General features: G+C 44.9%; 1 protein-coding gene across 2 annotated transcripts in view; it reads right to left on the bottom strand.

Annotated features, from left to right (window-relative positions):
• Positions 1-1,586: 1,586 nt before the first annotated feature.
• Positions 1,587-20,021, bottom strand: part of LOC147445639 (endoribonuclease) — a 47,189-nt gene continuing 28,754 nt past the window's right edge. The window contains exons 7-12 of one of the 2 annotated variants that reach the window (XM_086525089.1): positions 19,920-19,992; positions 5,022-5,349; positions 4,609-4,940; positions 3,335-3,642; positions 2,947-3,253; positions 1,587-2,467 (exon numbers count right to left, since the gene is read on the bottom strand). In XM_086525089.1, the coding sequence (XP_086381215.1) occupies positions 2,237-2,467; positions 2,947-3,253; positions 3,335-3,642; positions 4,609-4,940; positions 5,022-5,349; positions 19,920-19,992 (1,579 nt within the window). In that variant the 3' untranslated portion in view covers positions 1,587-2,236. Of the gene's footprint in view, positions 2,468-2,946; positions 3,268-3,334; positions 3,643-4,608; positions 4,941-5,021; positions 5,350-19,919; positions 19,993-20,021 lie in introns of both variants that reach the window. The other variant, XM_086525090.1, reaches the window with a different exon arrangement.

Genomic DNA, 20,021 nt, shown 5'->3' with positions numbered 1-20,021 from the left:
TCTGACGCAATCTTTGCAGCCCAATGACATGCCCCACACCCATGGATGGCCTATGGCTATTGCTCATGGCTGGGCACGATAGCAAAGTCCCCATCCATACTAAAAGAACATGTTCGCAATCGACGAGCACCAACAATAAGTCTTGGTAACCACTTTACACGAGAGCCTTCAGTTGAAATGCAATAGAAGATTTAAACCTACTCCGAGGACAATGGATGTCCGGGAGAAAAAAAGCCTACACACCCAAGATTGCCACACAAAACAATGTCATTGAGGACAAGGAAGCACCATAGTGATTAAAAAAAATTCCCATATCTCTTCTTATTATCTAACAAAAGGAAAATACTCCATGAAATCAATTTCTTCTCACCGTTGCTTTCATCGCTATGTTCATTATGGAAGGTGCTCCAATGTCCTTGGAGTAGCAGCTTCCGCCGATCAGCATCGGAGAGGACATGAAAAAGAACAAGACATAGAAAGCATCCATGTGACGACCACGAGCATCAACCTCCGCAAAGGCACGTCCTTTAGCAAAACAAGAAAAAAGAAACTTAATATAAACTCCGACCATTGGATTGCATGGGTCTCCCTTACTCTCCTCTCTAGCTAGTAGTGTCCCATACCGCCTATGCAAGAGTGTAAGAGCATGTCAATCACGGCCTTATGACCTCTAATGGATTTTTGCATGTTGCCATGTCATATGAACAACCAGAAAGAAGCTCTACCAATGTTCGGATCCACCCTACACACATGACATGACACAAGCCATACTCACATATACATAAGCGAAGCGAGCAGACATCAAGCTCACTTCCCAACCATGGAGCCACGGCAGGCTCACCCCCAAGCTTGGGAGCCTTCAACATACAAGCTAGCCTCTACCACAAGGGACGGCGTCCCATACCACCAAGAACACACCAATACGGGTGTGCAAATAGAGCTACCAAGGGCTTAGAGTAAAGTAAGGTGATGTCTCACAAGCGAGACCACAATCCCATTTAGACAAGTAGCCATGTTCACACTTGGCCAGACATAGCTCAAGTGACCATCCTAACGTTTGGGGACGTAACAACTATGTATGTGAGCACCCAAACATGAGAGCATATGGAACAAATATACAGCACTTTCCACAGGAAAACCTACACAAAGCTTTTACTGTTGGAGTCACCAGGGACAACAAGTGGATTCACTGATACAGGGAGACTCTCCTCCAATCACCCGCACACCCCAGACGAGGGCAACAATCACAACTCACGAACTCCTTTCAAAGAGCCGAGCAACTAGCCACCAACATTCAAAGAGGGGTCACACTACCTCGGGCAAAAATGGTTTGAACCCGTAGACGGCCCCCAGCACCAGGAGAATACCAAGTCTAGAGAGTACATTATGAGGCCATCCAAGAAATTTGACTAGGACATGAGCAAACAAGACAGAGGGAGATAGAGCACGCTTTCTTAGATCCTATGCTGTGAAGACTCTTCGCTTCCTATCCATGCCGCCCCCCCCCCCCCCAAAAAAAAAAAAAAACCCCCGCTTAGTGGTTATTACATTACCAATAAAATTACTCCAATGACGAGGTCCTCATCAAAAGAAATGAGAGATACATTAACAGTGATCATCATTTGGTTTGGTGTTCCATAGAACTGCAGTAAAAATTGTGTATATCTGCATAGACCCTTCCAAGAGTGACCAGAACTTACATATTATATAGTGACCAGAACTTACATATTATATAATCCTACAAGTTCAGAAACTTTGTTCACCAAAAAACCTTTTGTGACATGATGCAGTTGAAAATATAAAGGCTTGGGCCCAGATGAAACTCCATGGATATACTGACTGCCCTCTAAGCAGCACAAGCTGATGGACTTGTAGCAACAATTGAAGCCTCAACTTATGCAGCCAGAATACATCTCATTTGGATCAAAGTGTAAATTAATCTTGTTCCCATATTCCTGGTACCCATCAAGTCTGCTTTTGAAAGCTTCTCTTCTCTACGCCTGCTTATTGAACAAGCTTTAATCACAACTACAGTTTACTCCGAGACAGCGCCCAGATCATTACGCCTTTCGTGCGGGTTGGAACCTCCACCGTGCACTCTTGTGTATAGAAAAGCTGGCAAAACCTGTTCCTCGTAAGAGCTGTCTTGGAATCAGTAAAAGCCATGGCTTGCATTTGCTGTACGAACATTGCAAATTGCAATCAAATGGTATCAGGCAGAGGAACTTGTAGGACCTTATGGAAAAGCTAGGAGATCAAGAGTGACAAGGTCATCCATATTCATATCTCTTCCTGAACCTAAAACAGGAAGAAACAAAGGTTGGAGACATTGTAGCCCAGACATCGAAAAATGTGCTGAAAGCTTGTCTTCTCCGGAGGAGTTACACACACTGTTAGTGGCATAATTCCAGGCTGCTACCACAAGCTCATCAGAGACTAGTTTCGAATCAAACATAACTCGGAAGGCCTGCACAAGACAAGAAACATCCAACTTCAACATCAAGTAAACTGCAAGTGCAGACTCACAATATAACCATCAGCTCCATCGTGCATGGGTGTTGATTAAATAGTACGACATCCCCACAAACATCATCAGTGCCCAATAGTGGGTGTGTCACCATGGATACTACATGTGAATGCGCATGCGCATGCCACACACAAGCAAGCATGCATGCATGCACATGCACATTAGCGCACACCACAGCTATAACGAAACCTAGCACTAAAAAAAGCCTGACATAAATATAATGGCCACATAAATGTTTGAGCTTTAGGACGAGAATTTGAACAAGAAATTGTATTGCATGCCAATGGAGATTTACAGGCTTTTGGATGTGCATTTGAGAATGACAAAATTAGAGCTTGTCCATATGCATTTGAACATGAAAAAAGAAGACAGCATGCATGAGTAAAGAACACAAAACATATCATGAGTAGAAGATATACCAATACATTCTGCCAGTCTAAGCAAGCTTCAGCAAGCATTTCTGAGAAGATTTGTAAACACAACTCCAGCTCTGCGCATATGAAGGGCAAGGAGCCCAAATCAAAAGCAAAATCTCTATTAGCTGTATCTACATCCTTGAGAACGACATTGAAGGGAATCGAATAGAAAGCCCTAAAGGACCGCTCAGGGACAATGGTTCCTTGGCAGCGCTCTCCTCTTCTAAACCTTCTCAGTTCTGAGCTGGATTCTGAAGACTCCCCACCATAGCAAGGAGCATACAAAAATGGCTCCACTTCTATCGCTGCCCTGCAAATCACAACCTAAATAGAACACTTATATTCGAATACATAAATGGTGTAAAGACAAGAAAGTGCTCATGTCACACACCCTTTTGGTAATGCTCGAACTTTCACATAAACAATCGGAGGTTCAAAGAAGCGTTCGGTAGAACGCAAAAAGTTTTCAAGAACCGTCTCAGCTTCCTTTCTCTCTAAGATTTGAACAGATGATGAGCAATAGACCAGGATGCTAACACAAGAACGCATAATGCTCACCGAAAAGGCTAGAGCAACCGCTTCACAATTTTTCAGCGCCTGTTTCATCTCTGAAGCAGGCCCTCCACAGACAAGAGCCATCGTTGGAGGATCAAGCCCAAGCTGGCCTGCCATATAAAGCATGTCATGGCAAACCGTAGCCTGATAAAACAAGGCCATCCTCAGACATGTACCTCAAACAGAAAAATCTCTTTTGTAACAAGCACATTTTTGAATTTTTCCTAGAACATATTAAAACAATACGATTCAGGCAGAGCATTAAGGTAGATGTCTACAAAACACATTTTAAATGTCAGAACAGGCTCCAATGAAGCCACTGCTGGTGTCTCAAAATCAAAGTAGATGATAAGGTACGAATATTCTTACTGACCCAGACAGAGACTACAGGCTGAACAAGTTATTCCTCTGGTGTCACAAAATGACCATGCGCATATTCCAACAACGCATCAGAAAAAAAAATTCGAATATAGTATTTGCTCACAAAGCTCCACGAGCAACACTACACTGGGTGATCTCCCGCCCCCCCCCCCCCCCCCCCCCCCCCCCCTCTTTCTATTCCCTCTTTCCTGACCAGCCAAGACTACCATTCCACCAATGCTTAAAGAACAGTACTCGCAAAGAGAATTTCCCAGAGCTCAACAGCCTAGCTATCTAAACTCGTTAAGAGCACCCAATAGTCCCATCTTGCTTGCAGGAACTTTCATACTTCTGTAAAATCCCAGTATATAAAGTAAACTGGGCTTGGCTAAATTTTTGCATGGGAGTCCCTTTTGTAGATCAGCAGTAGATATATATCTAATTAATGTCCACTGGATGGACAAGCTGACTCCTTCAAAAATTCCTGCACCTAATTAAATAACACATCTTTAGAGCCGAGAGAAATTTGGCAGCCAACTAAGCTCGCACAATGTAAACGACAGCAAGAAGCCTGTTGATAATGTCTTCATCACCTTACACGCATTCATCGCTAAACTCTGGAATGTCATAAAAATAAGAAGGGCATGACATAAAGTATCACATTGACGGGACATAAGGCTATGCCAACAAAATCAGAACGGCATGACATAAACTGTCACAATGATAAGAAATAAGGCTCCATCAACATACCTGACTGTATGGCCCAATGCAACTTGGCGCCCAGCAAGAGATGCTTTGAACATGAAGTACCTTCTTGACCATTTTCTTTGCTACAACAGCCTCCACCATAACCCTCCCTAGATTATTCCCTAGCAAATCTATTCCGACAGTACTCCTCGATGGCACACCATTGATGCACAGCTTTTCGGTTATAACCTGCATATATGTCTGATTTGCCAACATAAAGGTTTCCATGTCGTTAAGGTAAAGGTGGATGTAAAGCACATCCCCCCAGCTTAACCCATCCTCTTTCAGGTCCTTTTGAATTGCAGTTAAGAGAAAACCCAGCTCTTCCTCAATGCCTACCAATCTCAAAGGATAAGGACAAAAAAAGGACAGCGCAATCAATGTCAAACAAAATAACCATTGTTAGACAAGCTTACCTAAATCATTAACTCGTGATTTTGTCCAGAGGCTGTGTACTGCAAAAGCTCCATGTCTTCTGGCACAAGAATCAGATAATATATCAAGCCTGGACACTGATTGCCAACTTTGAGCAGAAGAAGCATCGGCTTCTTTGGGAGTCACAAGGCTTTCTTCAAATTCTACTCCAATATCCTTAACAAATGGTTCTGAAGTTGGCTGCAATGCAGATGACGTTGATATTTTGGTTTCCAAATGAAATTTTGAAGGATGCAGCACACCAACTGGTGCTATCGTATCTGGTGAATGTTGCACAATGTCAAACTCATCCAAAGAAATTCTGTAATGCTGCAAAATGTACAAAGCTATAATTAGCAAAGAGAAAACAATCTGAACTTGCATGAGATGAGAGGCTTTATGAACAGACTACATGACCAAAAGTGTTAATTCCAACACTAATTGGAAACCCAGCAATATGGAGTGTAAAATTTCATGGCGATCCATGCACTCGAAAATCTGTGTGCGCGCATGTTCAAAGAAGAAGCTGCCTTGATGCTGGCAATGTAACAAGAAACGTTTCATGTGGTTCGTTGTTTCGTCGTTTCCAGGCATTTTGTTTCGTTTCATTTCGAAAATGCCAAGATGCAACACAATATGAAACACATGTTTCTAGAGGCTATAGGAAATGTAAATTTTAGGAGTTCAGGACGCGGATATATCCTATATACATAGTCATACAAGTGGTAAAATATGTTGCATATCAATTCACCGGCTGGTCCATCCAGCATCCATGTCATCAGTTTTTAGGCCCTTTGCTTTCTCAGTCGGTTTGTCCATAAGTTGGAAGCCTTCAGTAGCTCTAACCCCCTAGGGGTGCCACGTCACCCACCTTGTGACATACCCCCCTCTTGAAAGAAGAGTAATCGTCCGCGATTAGACCTGCACAACATAATCCGATTTTTTAGAGCACGCTGCCAGTCTGCCTTTATGCATACATGCCAATGCCCATCGTCATCGGACAACACATTCTCTAGCACACAGTACACCATACAGCTCCACAATCAGATTTTCATCCAGTCACCTCATCCACATGGGAGGTCTTGATATTCCAGCAGAGCAATGTTAACCATCACACTCAGATCTCATTGATCTTTAAAGACGTGTCTCGTTGCACTAAGGTCACATGCCCAGGCAATCTCATTCAATTTGGAACTATTGATGCGCCAGATTCATATGCTTCACAAAATGCTTTACAAATAACACAAAATTCACCTGTGCAAACAAATAACATAAAACATCCAAATTCAACCAAACACTCCCCAGACCGAAGTCTGCGTCGGTCAAGAGGTTCTCAAGTACAACTAAAGGCTCCCTAGGCCAAAATCTGCATCGTTCAAAGGCCATATACAACCAAATGCTAAGCAGACCGCAGCCTGCGGAGCTCGAAGGTTTCCGGTTACAACTAAACGCTCCCCAAACCGCAACCTCCATCGTCCAGAGGTTCTCAAACAGCATTGAAACCAACATTTAAACAAAATTCGAATAAACTCAATTGGCACCAATACAAGTTTAAAACGGATAAATTCTATTTCAAACGATTTGCAAACAATACTCTCAAATAGTGTTCAAAAAGTACCTAGATACAAAGCAAAACTAAAATCATTCAGCATTGGTTTTCGTCAGTCGAACTCGAAGGACGATTGGCTTGCCATTTTACATCAAAGTGATGGTTTTGTTTCGGATCTAAATGGTAGCATTGTTCTTGTCGTGCCAAGGCATGCCCAAACGAGCATCGCAATGCCATAGCTTCATGGTGTGGAAGTCTACCTTACTGTGGTACCAATGGATGGTGATTGGAAGGGCACCAATGAGTGGTACAACTTTACATAATACATTGGTATGCCCTGCAGCTAGCTCGGCCTCCATGGCTCCAAGCAAAAGTCCATCTACTTCAGGAACTCTGGATGGATGAAATTCTCGGTGGCTCACTGGCTCCTAGATAAAAAAAGATCAGTGCCTTGTGGCCACTAATCTTTCCATAGTCTTTGCACAATTCTTTGGAAGCATCGAGTACAAAGATGCCATAAATATCTAGAACAAGTCCTACCACAGTTTTGGTTTTCTTGGTAGGAGGTTGCTCTTGAGTTTTATCACCTTTATGGGGATAGACATAGGAGGTGTGTCCCGTCTAGAAGCATTCAAAGCACCTTCCTTCTTGCTGCAGAGTTTCTCATTGGAGGGTTATCAAACAAGGTCATGCAAGTTGAGTGGAAGTGTCGCGGGAATCCCGAGAATTTGTGCGTTGTTGAGGATTCTAGGTGTTTGACCTTTGATCATTAGCGGTAAATTCCAATCTTCCCTTCATAAGTTTGTGACCAACCGCAACATGGTCCATAAGCTCTTGGATTGTCGAAACTTGCTTGGACAAACAATATTCCTATAAAGGTAATGGCAATCCTATAGCTTGAAAAAAGACACTGGGAGGTAGATGTCTAAAAACTTCTCATTGTTGTCTCCCATAGTCTCCGTGGCCAACATTTTCAAGTTACCCCATTCTGCTAGAAGCTGCACTTCAAACAAGGATGCCATGTAACTCCGGACAAAAATATTCTTGAAAGCTTGGCAAGTCCATAGAGCATGAGGCTTGGTAGCTACAGAACCCCACCATTACATTGCATTGTCTTTGAGAAAAGTGGCGGCTTGAGAGAATTTTGATTCTTCTATGTAGTTCCCCGTGACATAAACAGTGTCCAACTGTTGCTGGAACTATAAAGCTTTCTTTCGATCTTTCACCCCCAAAAAGGTGAAAAATTTTACTATAGATCCACCATATTTGAAGTCCTTGGGCTGATGCAATGCAAGAGGAGGCAGATAATAGGGGTAGGCATGCAAGCTCCAACCGTTATACCCAGGTGGCGGTGGCCCATGGGGAAGCTGGTGGCAACGGTAGTGGCAAAGGCGGTTGCGCCGATGCACCATGTTCCTAAAAACTCCCCCGATTCGAATGGAAGACTGTGTAGCATGTCGAGAGGAGGCTCTTGTGCTTTCTGATGCCAGGGGAGAAAAGCCTGAGGCAACAGAGGTGGCAACATGTAGTTAAGAAACGGTTGGAAGCTCTGCAAAATCGAGAGGTTCTGTTGAGGATGCTTCGAGAGTATGCCATGGAGTTTGTCCAGGAGAAACTACAAATACTTTGTCGAATCAAGAAGCCCGGTGTGTTCGGGCAAGGATCAGTGTGCTCTCAAAAGAGCAAACGCCTAAAGCTCTGATACCACTGTAACGGGAGAGCACCACGTGCCAGTTGAAAAGAACACACTAGATAAGACTTTCGGCACTTCAAAACAATTGAACAGAGAGAGAGAGAGAGAGAGAGAGAGAGAGAGAGAGAGAGAGAGAGAGAGAGAGAGAGAGAGAGATGTTATATTAACGTCTTCAAAAGGCCAAAATGACCTATAATACCAAAAAGTTACAATTGGTGAATCTGATACCATGTCTGAGTACGGAAATTACAAAGTTACCAAGTTCCAAAGAGCTAACACTAAAACACTAAGGAGAAAGGAAATAAGGGGAGGGGGGGGGGGGGGTTCAGATGAAATCTCTCATCGGTCGCTGTCGGTTCTCATCGACCTCCTCCATGGTCAGAACTCTGGTTGGGCGTTTAGCATGTCGAGCTAGAGTGATTTGTATCTTCTGTTGCAACCTTCGTCGGTAGTGGGAGACCCCCCGAGGTCGTGGACGTCTAGATCTGCCAAGTTCAGTGGCTCTGTTAAGTAGTGTACCTCTAGTATGAGTAGGCTCTGAGATCTGCCGTAATGACTGCTCCGTTGGCTCTCCTCTGTCTGGTGTAAAGAACTCTGTGATTCGTCTCTGAGACTGTCTTTCCCCTAATGTCCTCAGCAAGCTCTCCCTAAGTCTGCGCAGCTCTAGCAGGAACAATCCGAGTGTCACCAGGAGGTGTATTTTTCTTGTTGCCTTCCGTAAATAAGTACTAGATATTTTTATTTATTTTTATTTTTACTTGTTTTCCCCGGAACCCTTGAAAAGGTGCAAGTGGACATTGCATGGCCAGTGTGAAACGGCTGTGGCCGAATAGGTTTCTCACAGCGGGAGTCTTGGTCGGTCAGTCTGGGACTGGTCGGGCCAGTTAGCACTGAATTCTGACGAGTATGGAAGCCTGTGTGCGCCAAATGAAATCTGGGCCACTCGAAAAGTCACTTACAACTTTATAAGTCAGTGGGAACTAGAGAATTAACTCAAAAGGGGCAAACTGGACACATGGCAGCTCCTGGTGCAGTTTTCCACTTCCATCAGCAAGAGGGGGCGCCCAATTTGAGAGAGGAGGCTGATTTGACTCATAAGTGAGCTACACTGTGTGTGTGAGTAGTGGGTGCAGGTCTACAGCTTTAATGAAAAGTTTGCCTTCTCCTCTGTCTCATGTAGCGCGATGACTTGCTCTCGTGCATCTCTCTCTCCCCTTTGGCACATATGGTAATGCCCCACTAGTTGGGCTACTCAGATGAACATGTACAGTTCTGGGGGTTTATGCGCGTTTGCCAAGGCAAGAGCCTTCTGAACAGGAACCGGATTAGCTAATTGCTAATCCCCCACAGGTACGCACAGTTCCATCGCGAAAGATTGTGAGTTTGGAGAGTTTTCTCGCGTGAAAACTCGTCCAATTCACAGGGGAACTGTCCCATTGTGTGCGGGAGCCCTTGGGACACGCGTAGGCGTGTTCGCTCCGCTAAAAACAATCTGAAACAGCGAATTACAGCCTGCTGTGTTTTTCTGCAGGTTTAGGGTTTCGCACCTAAACTGCAAGGGAACACCGGGGGAGCCTCGTGAGAGCCTTGGAATGCGTGTATAGGCTTTTGGACACCCAGCAGTGAAAAACAGGGAATTACAGCCCGCTGAATTTCTGTGACAGCTCACTAGAAAGCTTCCAGATAGCAAGGGAATCCGTCCTAGGCGGGTGCTTTTGACCTACACGGGTTTTTGTGCCGTTATGTTGCCAAAATCAGGTCGAAAACCTGCGTTTTCAGCCCTCGCCAGGTTTGGACAGCTTTGTGAAAGCTTGTGCTAAGTGGTCGGATCGTCTACTTTAATTTGAATAAAGAAATACCGAAAGGGGCGCCAGTCTTGGGGGCCTACAAGGTGTCGGTTTCGTGTGCGCAATGACATTCTAGTCGTTGGACGCAACTGTGTTCTCTTCCCTTCTCAGTGCTCTGTGTAAAATTAACAGGTAATTGAAATAGTCCCGCCCTCTACGTTGTAGAGGCCAGTTATATGGTTCCATCGACAGGATAGTCACTTTTTCTTCAAAAAGTGCAGCGTGGATTATTGTGGGTGAAAGCAACACAGAGCTTGTTGTTATGGCAGAGAAGAGAGACCAAGTACCTGAAGAGGGATCTTTCTCACATGGCATGGAGAAAGTCCCTCAACTCTTCAAGAAGAGGACAGGTTGTTTAGAACTTAACTGCATTGCTGCATGGACATGTTTCAGCAGTTGGCTAACAACCGAAGGATGCAGGAGTTCTTACAAGCTCCGACACAAGGTTTTCAACCTCCTACACAGGGCATGACTGAGCCGTTGCAAGAAAAGGAGATTTCCAATGCGCAGAGGACTCATGATGCTCGAGGGAAAGCCCATGTGGTTGAGCAACTAGCGGTGTCCAATGATCCAAAGCAACTTGCTTTAGTTGGACAAGAACCGTTTGTGAATGGTCAAGGGAGTAATGAACACGCTATGCGTCAGACCCTTCCATTATCTAATACTTATCCTGGTTATTTTGGAGGTGGTTAAGTGTTTCAAGCTATGGCTGGACCTTCCACGGGTTATATGCCAGGGAATGTGTTCGGGACAATGCAAACAGGCATGGGTAACCCTATGTACGCGAACATGGGTGTCCAACCAGGTTTTCAGGGTGCCTATGGCCAGTTTCGAGTGCCTGGAACACAATTTGGTATGGCTGGTTTTTCGCAGCCATACGTACCAAATGTAGATATGACAAGGAAAACAGTTGATGCGAGTGCTGGAATGAACACTCATGGAGCACCACTGTTATAGGCACCTGTTTATGATAATGTGGCTCCTTTGAGTCAGCTTAAGGATTACAAGGAAGGTGGGCAGGGAGTGAAGTTTGAAACTTTCAGAGGAACTGAGGATCAATTGAAGGCTTTGACCTTCATACAACAGTTCGATGCAGCTTATGCTGGAGGAAACTTCACGGAATCTTCAAAGATACGCAAGGCTGCCAAAAGGGAATGCGCTTCAATGGTGGACCGCATTGTTGAACCAGGGTCAAGCCCCAACAATGTGGGTCCAATTCAAATAGCTTTTTGCGCCTGCATGGTTGACAAACACTTTTGAAGTGGATGTGATGACAGAATGGCACGAGTTGAATGCTAAACAGTGTGCGAATCTGGAAGAGTACAATAAACAATTTTGGGCCGCACTGTTGCCAGTCACCTCTTACAGGTTTGTGCCATTGTCAGAACAAATTGAGAAGTACTGTTGCAGATTGCCCAAGAAAATCAGGGACTACTGCACAAAGACTACTGTCATGAATATGTTTCAGTTGATAGAGAATGCAAGTGTGGCCAGCAATCTGTCGAAGGGAGATTTCGATGGACTTAATAGCCACAAGAAAGGGTCCCAGGGCAAACAGTTTTCAGCCAAGGGCAATGTTGCAGCAAAGCCTTCTGAGCCTCCCACAAAGAATCCCTCCACTGAAGAAGGTGATACGTCGAAGAAGTAGTCTAAGTCTTCTTCGGGACGAGGACAAGGAAAAAAAAGGCATTTTTCTAGCAAAACTTTTGAAGAAAGGAAAGCTCTTAGGGAGGCCAAGAAATGCTACTTTTGTGAACAGGAACGACATTTTGCAAATGAATGCCCACAGAAGAAGTCACGGGATAAGGATGACAAGTCAGACCATAAAGGGAAGAAGCCAAAGCCAAGTGCAGGACTTGTTCCAGATTTGGTTAGAGACCAACCAAACATAGATGCCACGGAGCTGTGCAGAGCTTGGGGCAAAGTTAGAGACCAGACAGTGCTGGTTTTCTTTGATCCAGGAACCCGTGCAAATTCATATCACCAGAATTGGCATCAAAGTTGGGCATTCGTGCAGAGGAGATGGGTATGACAGGGGAAGCAGGTTTGGCATGCCCAGGTCATTCAGAGCCTGTTACTCCCATTTTGGGAAAGCTTCGTCTGCACATTCAGAGCTATGTGGATGCGGAAGAATTTCATATTATGCCACTTGAGGGCTATGATGTGTTACTGGGTATCCCATGGTGTTACAGGTTGCATGCTATGGTGGATACTTACAACAAAAAGATTACCCTTGTACATAGAGGAAAGACTCATGTCCTTGATGTAAAGCTTAAAGGCGAGTTTGTTCCAGTTGTTTCTGCTTCTGCTATTTCATCTGTAATAAAGAATCATCTTTCTGCGTACTTGATCTTTGCAAAAGAAGTACCCCAAGTTGTATCTAATTTGTCTACCTTAGAAAGACAGGTCAACTTTTTTGAGTGGTTCCAGTGATTTTTTTTCGAACTCTTTGCCAGAGGAGTTACCTCCTGAGAGACCTGAGGATCATACTATAGATCTTGTGCCAGGTTCTAGTCCACCGAATAGACCACCATATAGGGTTAGTGCAGCCCAGCAGAAAGAGATTATGAGTCAGGTCAACGAGCTTTTAGAGAAGGGGCTGATTCAGCCCAGTTCATCCCCTTTTTGTTCGCCTGTACTCTTAGTGCAGAAGAAGGATGGTTCATGGCGCATGTGCATTGACTATCGCGCCTTGAATAAGAATACCATCAAGAACAGGTTCCCCATATCGAGGATAGATGACATTCTTGATCGGCTTGAGGGAGCGTCATTGTTTACAAGGATAGACCTAAAGAGTGGCTACCATCAGATACGCATTAGGCCAGAAGATGTCCATAAGACTGCGTTCAGGACAACATTTGGTCTCTATGAGTTTCTTGTCATGCCATTTGGTCTCACAAATGCTCCTGCCACGTTTAATAGAATGATGGTGGACAGAATTTTTAGACCACATAGAAACTTTGTGGGTACCTTCTTTGATGACATGATTGTCTATTCGAAGTCCGAATAGGAGCATAGGGATCACTTGACTGCAGTTTTCAATGAGTTACGTAAGAACAGGCTACTCATTAATGCGAAGAAGAGTGAATTCTTTTTGCAAGAAATTCACTTCCTTGGGCACATTGTTTGAAAGGATGGGGTACGCATGGATCTCGCTAAAGTGGAAGCAATTAGGTCATGGCCAGACTTGAACTCCGTACATGACATTCGAAGCTTTCTAGGCTTATGTTCCTACTACAAGAGGTTCATCCGAAATTTTGATGAGATTGCTTCTCCACTCCATGCACTACAAGGAAAAGGAGTTACTTTCAAGTGGACAGCCAAGGAAATTTTAGCGTTCAAACACTTGAAAGAGAAGCCGACTTCAAATCCGGTAATCATTTTGCCAGATCTTTCGAAACCTTTTGTCGTTCAGTGTGATGCATGTGGACATAGTCTTGGTGCAGTTCTAATGCAGAATGGCCGAGTAGTCGCATATGAGAGCAGAATTCTTTTGAAGACTGAAAGGAACTTGCAAGTCTATGAGAAAGAATTGTTGGCAGTAATTCATGCTCTCACTAGTTGGAAACACTATCTGCTGGGGGCTGATTTTGTTGTCCAAACGGATCATCAAACCTTGCGATATTTTCTCACACAGACGAAGTTGTCTGAGAAGCACATGCAATGGGCAAACATCTTGTCAATGTTCCATTTTCAGATTGTGCATGTGCAAGGGAAAAAGAATGTGGTGGCTGATGAGTTGTCACGAAAGCCCCAAATTTCAGCAGTGTCAATTCCGTACCATTGTGAACTAGACGAAATGAAGACACAATATGCTGAAGATTCAAATTTTGCAAGGATCTATGACCAGCTTGTTGATGGGCAACATCATGAGCACTATATGCTTAAGAATGACTTTCTCATGATGCATGGAAAGTTATGCGTTACTAAACAGTTACGGCCAAAGATTTTGATGGAAAGTCACGCTCCACCTTACGCTGGGCATCGTGGAATTGATGCGACAGTGAAAGGGGTTGAGACATTCTTCTATTGGCCAACTTTACGTCAAGATGTTGACACATTTGTATGATCATGCTTAATATGCCAAAAAGTCAAATTTGACAGACAAAAGCAACCGGGATTGTTGCAGCCATTGCCGATCCCTGATAGGCCATGGGAAAGCATAGCAATGGACTTTATCTTTGATCTTCCCAGAACGCAAACAGGCAATGATGGGATTTGGACTATCATTTGTAGGTTTAGTAAGCAGGCCCATTTCATTCCTGTGAGGAAGAAGATAAAGCCAGAACATATGGTCGAGATATTCATGAGCAATATCTTTAAATACCACAGGATGCCTCAGTCAATTGTCAGTGACAGGGATCCACGTATGACGAGTCTTTTCTGGAAGGCATTGTTTGAGAACATGGGCACTACGCTAAAGTTCTCTTCTTCGTTTCATCCGCAAACTGATGGACAGTCAGAAGAGGCAAATTCTACTGTTCTGGACCTTCTCAAATGTTATGTGTCAGAGCACAAGGCAACTTGGGAACACCATCTTCCATTGGTTGAATATGGTTACAATAACACTGTGCATACGTCAACAGGTAAGGCACCATTTGAGATAGTGGAAGGAGGGAAGAAAGTCCCGCCCATTTTGCAGACTAAGGATAAGATTTTTGAGGCAGACAAGTATGTGCAAGATATGGATGAAACATACAAGAAGATAAAGATTGCTCTTGAGAAGACTTAGGCTAAGCAAAAGAAAGCTGTTGATCGTCACTGTCGTGAACTTGTATTTTCACTTGGTGATTGGGTGCTTTTGCGCTTTGAAAAGGCCAAGTTAAGGAAAAGGAAAGGCAAGGAACGCTTGTTTCCTAAGCTCAGTATGCGATATTATGGTTCTTTTCAGATTTCAGAAAAGATCAGCGATGTAGGTTACAGGTTAAAGCTACTAGAAGGCTGGAAAATACATAATGCTTTTCATGTCAGCCTTCTAAGACCCTTTGTTGGTGATGTGCCAGAGAATATGCTTGATGAGGAACAACCCGAAGTGGAAGAATTGGATGAAATCCTTGTTCCTCAACAGATATTGGCACATAAAGAAAGAAAGGTTAGAGGAAAGATTGCAAGACGCTATTTGGTGAAGTTCAAGAACTATCCATCGTTGGATGCCAAATGGATGGAAGAGTTTGAATTGGTTGATTCACTCAGCTATTGCAATTGTATCTTGAAGCCTTTCAGATGGAACCCACAGTGACGTGATGTAGCCTTTTCTGGAGCAAGGCAAGAGCATGCTTCATGATGCTCAAGAGAGTAGTTAAGCAATTGTATCTACTCTTTCCATACACAATTTAGCTAGAGAAGTTTGTGCTTGAGAGTACACTAGAAGACTTCTATGCTTGATATATGCGTCGTAGCCAGGTTGGTGGGATTGTTTAATCGTCCAACGCTACATTTCCGGAAGCATGTATATCTTGGATTCCCATCATAGAATATATGTGATATCAAGAGATACTGCATGTATTATTGGTATGCAAGCGAGGTCGCTTGCAGTATTTCAAGGGTCGGATGTGTCACCAGGAGGTGTATTTTTCCTGTTGCCTTCCATAAATAAGTACTATATATTTTTATTTATTTTTATTTTTACTTGTTTTCCCCGGAACCCTTGAAAAGGTGCAAGTGGACATTGCATGGCCAGTGTGAAACGGCTGTGGCCGAATAGGTTTCTCACAGCGGGAGTCTTGGTCGGTCAGTCTGGGACTGGTCGGGCCAGTTAGCACTGAATTCTGACGAGTATAGAAGCCTGTGTGCGCCAAATGAAATTTGGGCCACTCGAAAAGTCACTTACAACTTTATAAGTCAGTGGGAACTAGAGAATTAACTCAAAAGGGGCAAACTGGACACATGGAGGCTCCTGGTGCAGTTTTCCACTTCCATCAGCAAGAGGGGGCGCCCAATTTGAGAGAGGAGGCTGATTTGACTCATAAGTGAGCTACACTGTGTGTGTGAGTAGTGGGTGCAGGTCTACAGCTTTAATGAAAAGTTTGCCTTCTCCTCTGTCTCATGTAGCGCGATGACTTGCTCTCGTGCATCTCTCTCTCCCCTTTGGCACATATGGTAATGCCCCACTAGTTGGGCTACTCAGATGAACATGTACAGTTCTGGGGGTTTATGCGCGTTTGCCAAGGCAAGAGCCTTCTGAACAGGAACCGGATTAGCTAATTGCTAATCCCCCACAGGTACGCACAGTTCCATCGCGAAAGATTGCGAGTTTGGAGAGTTTTCTCGTGTGAAAACTCGTCCAATTCACAGGGGAACTGTCCCATTGTGTGCGGGAGCCCTTGGGACACGCGTAGGCGTGTTCGCTCCGCTAAAAACGATCCGAAACAGCGAATTACAGCCTGCTGTGTTTTTCTGCAGGTTTAGGGTTTTGCACCTAAACTGCAAGGGAACACCGGGGGAGCCTCATGAGAGCCTTGGGATGCGTGTACAGGCTTTTGAGCACCCGGCAGTGAAAAACAGGGAATTACAGCCCGCTGAATTTCTGTGACAGCTCACCAGAAAGCTTCCAGATAGCGAGGGAATCCGTCCTAGACGGGTGCTTTTGACCTACAGGGGTTTTTGTGCCGTTATGTTGCCAAAATCAGGTCGAAAACCTGCGTTTTCAGCCCTCGCCAAGTTTGGACATCTTTGTGAAAGCTTGTGCTAAGTGGTTGGATCGTCTACCTTAATTTGAATAAAGAAATACCGAAAGGGGCGCCAGTCTTTGGGGCCTACAGGGTGTCGGTCTTGTGTGCACAGTGACATTGTAGTCGCTGGATGCAACTGTGTTCTCTTCCCTTCTCAGTGCTCTGTGTAAAATTAACAGGTAATTGAAATAGTACCGCCCTCTACGTTGTACAGGCCGGTTATACCGAGACACTTCTGATCCTTGTATCTCATGACTCTAGAAAAAGGTCCAAACCCTTCTCTGAATAGGCAGTGGAAGCGGCCGCGTATCTCATAGTATGCCGGGCAGTGATGTGTAGTGCAGCTCTCTCTCTGGCTCTAAGTTACATAGGTGACATATCCTGGCTCCTGCCGGCACCCCTCGAAATCGGCCAGTCTCGATCTGGAGCTGATGTGAGGATGTGCGTATCTGTCCAATAGCGCATCTTATCCCATGAGATAAGTGTGTATCCATGTATGCTAGCCTAGTCACAAAGTCGTCCTCCGTGAGTTGGAGAAGATGCTCTCTGTAGAAGGCCATCTTCGTGCCCAACTCCTGTGTCGGCTGTATCCATGTGCTCCTGGTATTTAGCTGAATCAGATCGTGACGTATGAGCCTGGTGATCTCTGTCCGTGTGAGAGACAAGGAGGGTGCATCCAAGGAGTATTGAAGCGGAGGTAATCTATCCATGTTGAGACCATGCGACTGAAACCATGATGTCATTTGTCCATACCAACATGCTGTATCGCCTTGTAGAGCTAGTTGTCGAGATGACAAGCCGAGCGTATTTGTCTCTGGGGAGATCCCATAGACCGTGCATAAAGAAAACTGATCTCGTCAATGCCTCCACCACGAGGGGGGGGGGGGGGGGGGGGGGCTAGCTCGGCTCGGATAATCTCATGTGGTACTGAGGCCTTAGCCCGAATCATCCGAGCGATCATAGAGACCAGAGGCCTCTCCATACATCTCCATCCATCTGTGTTGCCAGATCTCCCATGGTGGTCTACTGAGGGTCCCCACACCTGAACTCCATAGAGCATAGCTGGAGTCACTAGAGTGTCAAAAAGCCAAAGCTTTGTTCACGGTTCCTAAAACTGAACCTGCGAACACATCCTCTCCAGTCCTCCTAAAGCTGCATATGCTCTCATCAGTCTAGTCTCTGATGCTCTCCTTAGTGAAAACACCGGTCCACCGAATACTACCCCAAGATAGGTATATGCATCTGTGTACTCCAGTCTCCTGGCCATACATAAATGTGGGTGCCGACCTCCTGACCCACTGTGGTGTGGTGTTGAACACCATAACCTTGGTTTTGCCCAGATTGACCGACAATCCACTATCACGAGCAAATGTATGCAGAGCATCCAAATGACGTTGCATCCCCTCTGGGGAGTCTGAAATCAACACAATATCATCAGCATATAGTAACAGCGGAATCCATGTCCCTGCTAGCTGAGCCCCCCTATCCCCCTGCAGCTCTACATAGTCTGAAAACTCATCCACATACATCCCAAAAAGAGTCGGGGATAGGGGGCATCCCTACTTTACTCCAATAGTGGACTGGACCATGTCAGACATTCCCTTAGTGGTGCGTACCCGCCCCATCACTGTCTTGTATAGAGCCAGAATACCCCATATCAGCTCTGTAGGCACACCCATTTCCTGTAGTCTGTGTATAAGTCTGGCTATCGGCACTGTGTCAAAAGCTTTGCGGAAATCCACAAAGCTACAATAGATTCTCTTGCCATGGTGTCTACCCTCCTCAATAATAGCTCTGAGTGTCAGAATCTGGTCAGAGTGGAGAAACCTCTCCTGAAACCTGCTTGCCCCGGTGCTCTTATTCCCTCTCGCTCTGCCCATCTACTCAGCTCCTGCTCAAGAACGGATGCATACAACCTAGCTAATGTGTGGCCAACCATGATGGTGCGATAATTCGCGGGAATCATGGGATCTCCTGACTTGAAAATAGGCACAATCGTAGAAATACTCAAAGTCTCTGGGAAGCCTTCATACATGGCTCGATTAAACATCATAGCCAGGAGCTCTGCAAGCATATCCCTAGCATGGATGAAGTGCTCTGCTACCAGACCATCATGATCATGTGCTCTCCTTGTCTTCATCCTGTCAATGGCTTTCCTTACCCTCTCGGCAGTAAAGAAAGAACATGTCTCAAGGCATGTCTCTAGTGGGTCTAGCAGAGGTGGTTGCCCTGATGCTGTGTAGAGAGATGTGGCATATTCCCTCCATGTCTCAGTGGAGGTGACCGCGGGTGGTGGTGAATGCTCGTGGAATAGCCTCCATGCTTCGAAGGCCTGAGTCCTGACTTATAAATAGCTGATATAGATCCCGCTCTAGCTAAGATAGATAGGCCCTTTTCTTTCGTCACACTAGGCGGCTGAAGATAATCCGTGACTGTCTATGTGTGGTAATACCCGTGAGCAATTCCCTCTGTAGTTTGATCCTCGTCTCTCTGCACTCCTCATCATACCAACTGTTATGGGGCATGTTCCCAGATCGTCTCCGTGTGGGCTGGCTGTGGAGGTATGCCTCTGATGAGAGAGAGAGAGAGAGAGAGAGAGAGATCCACGCCAAAGACACGGAGTGGCAGAGTTCCACTCCCAAAGAGCACTGGCCCAAAACCCTGGGCCCCCCTTCGGTATATCTTTCGTATTGCTTCAATCAAGGTACAACAATCGGGTTCTGGTCTGCGTCCTGCAAACTAGAATGCCAGAGAGAGAGTCCACATTACATATTTGAAGGCCCTTGGCCTTGAAAAGCAACTATTATGAAAAGCTCTGCTGCCCAAAAGCTTGAGTATCCAAAATCTAGCGCCTTTCGGCAATTTCGTTCGCGTCAGTAGCTTTTGCAATTTCATTCTGTCAGAGTAGCATCCCTCGGCAGAACTCAAAGGACACGTCACTTCTTAGTTCATGGCACTCTCTTTGCATATCCAGGTAAATTTAGTCTGTTATAACTGTGTCTGTGGTACGCACACTGCAAATTAAGTATCTAGATCCAAGATGAGGCACAAGGTGTGCAAAGTGTCAAAGAGTTGCTAGGAAAGGCAAGCATGAAGTAAAATTAGGTCAGATGCAAATAGCAAAAAATCTTCACTTTCACCTTGAAAAGCGGGCAGTCAAGTGTGAGAGTTTCATATTCACCACCTTCACCACACACATTGATTCCAAAATGCCTAAGCCAAGAGCAGAAAAATCCGTCATT

The sequence above is a fragment of the Adiantum capillus-veneris genome, chromosome 12, assembly GCF_014529385.1.
Source record: "Adiantum capillus-veneris isolate H3 chromosome 12, ASM1452938v2, whole genome shotgun sequence".
NCBI lineage: Eukaryota > Viridiplantae > Streptophyta > Polypodiopsida > Polypodiales > Pteridaceae > Adiantum > Adiantum capillus-veneris.
This window is presented reverse-complemented; position numbering and strand designations above follow the sequence as displayed.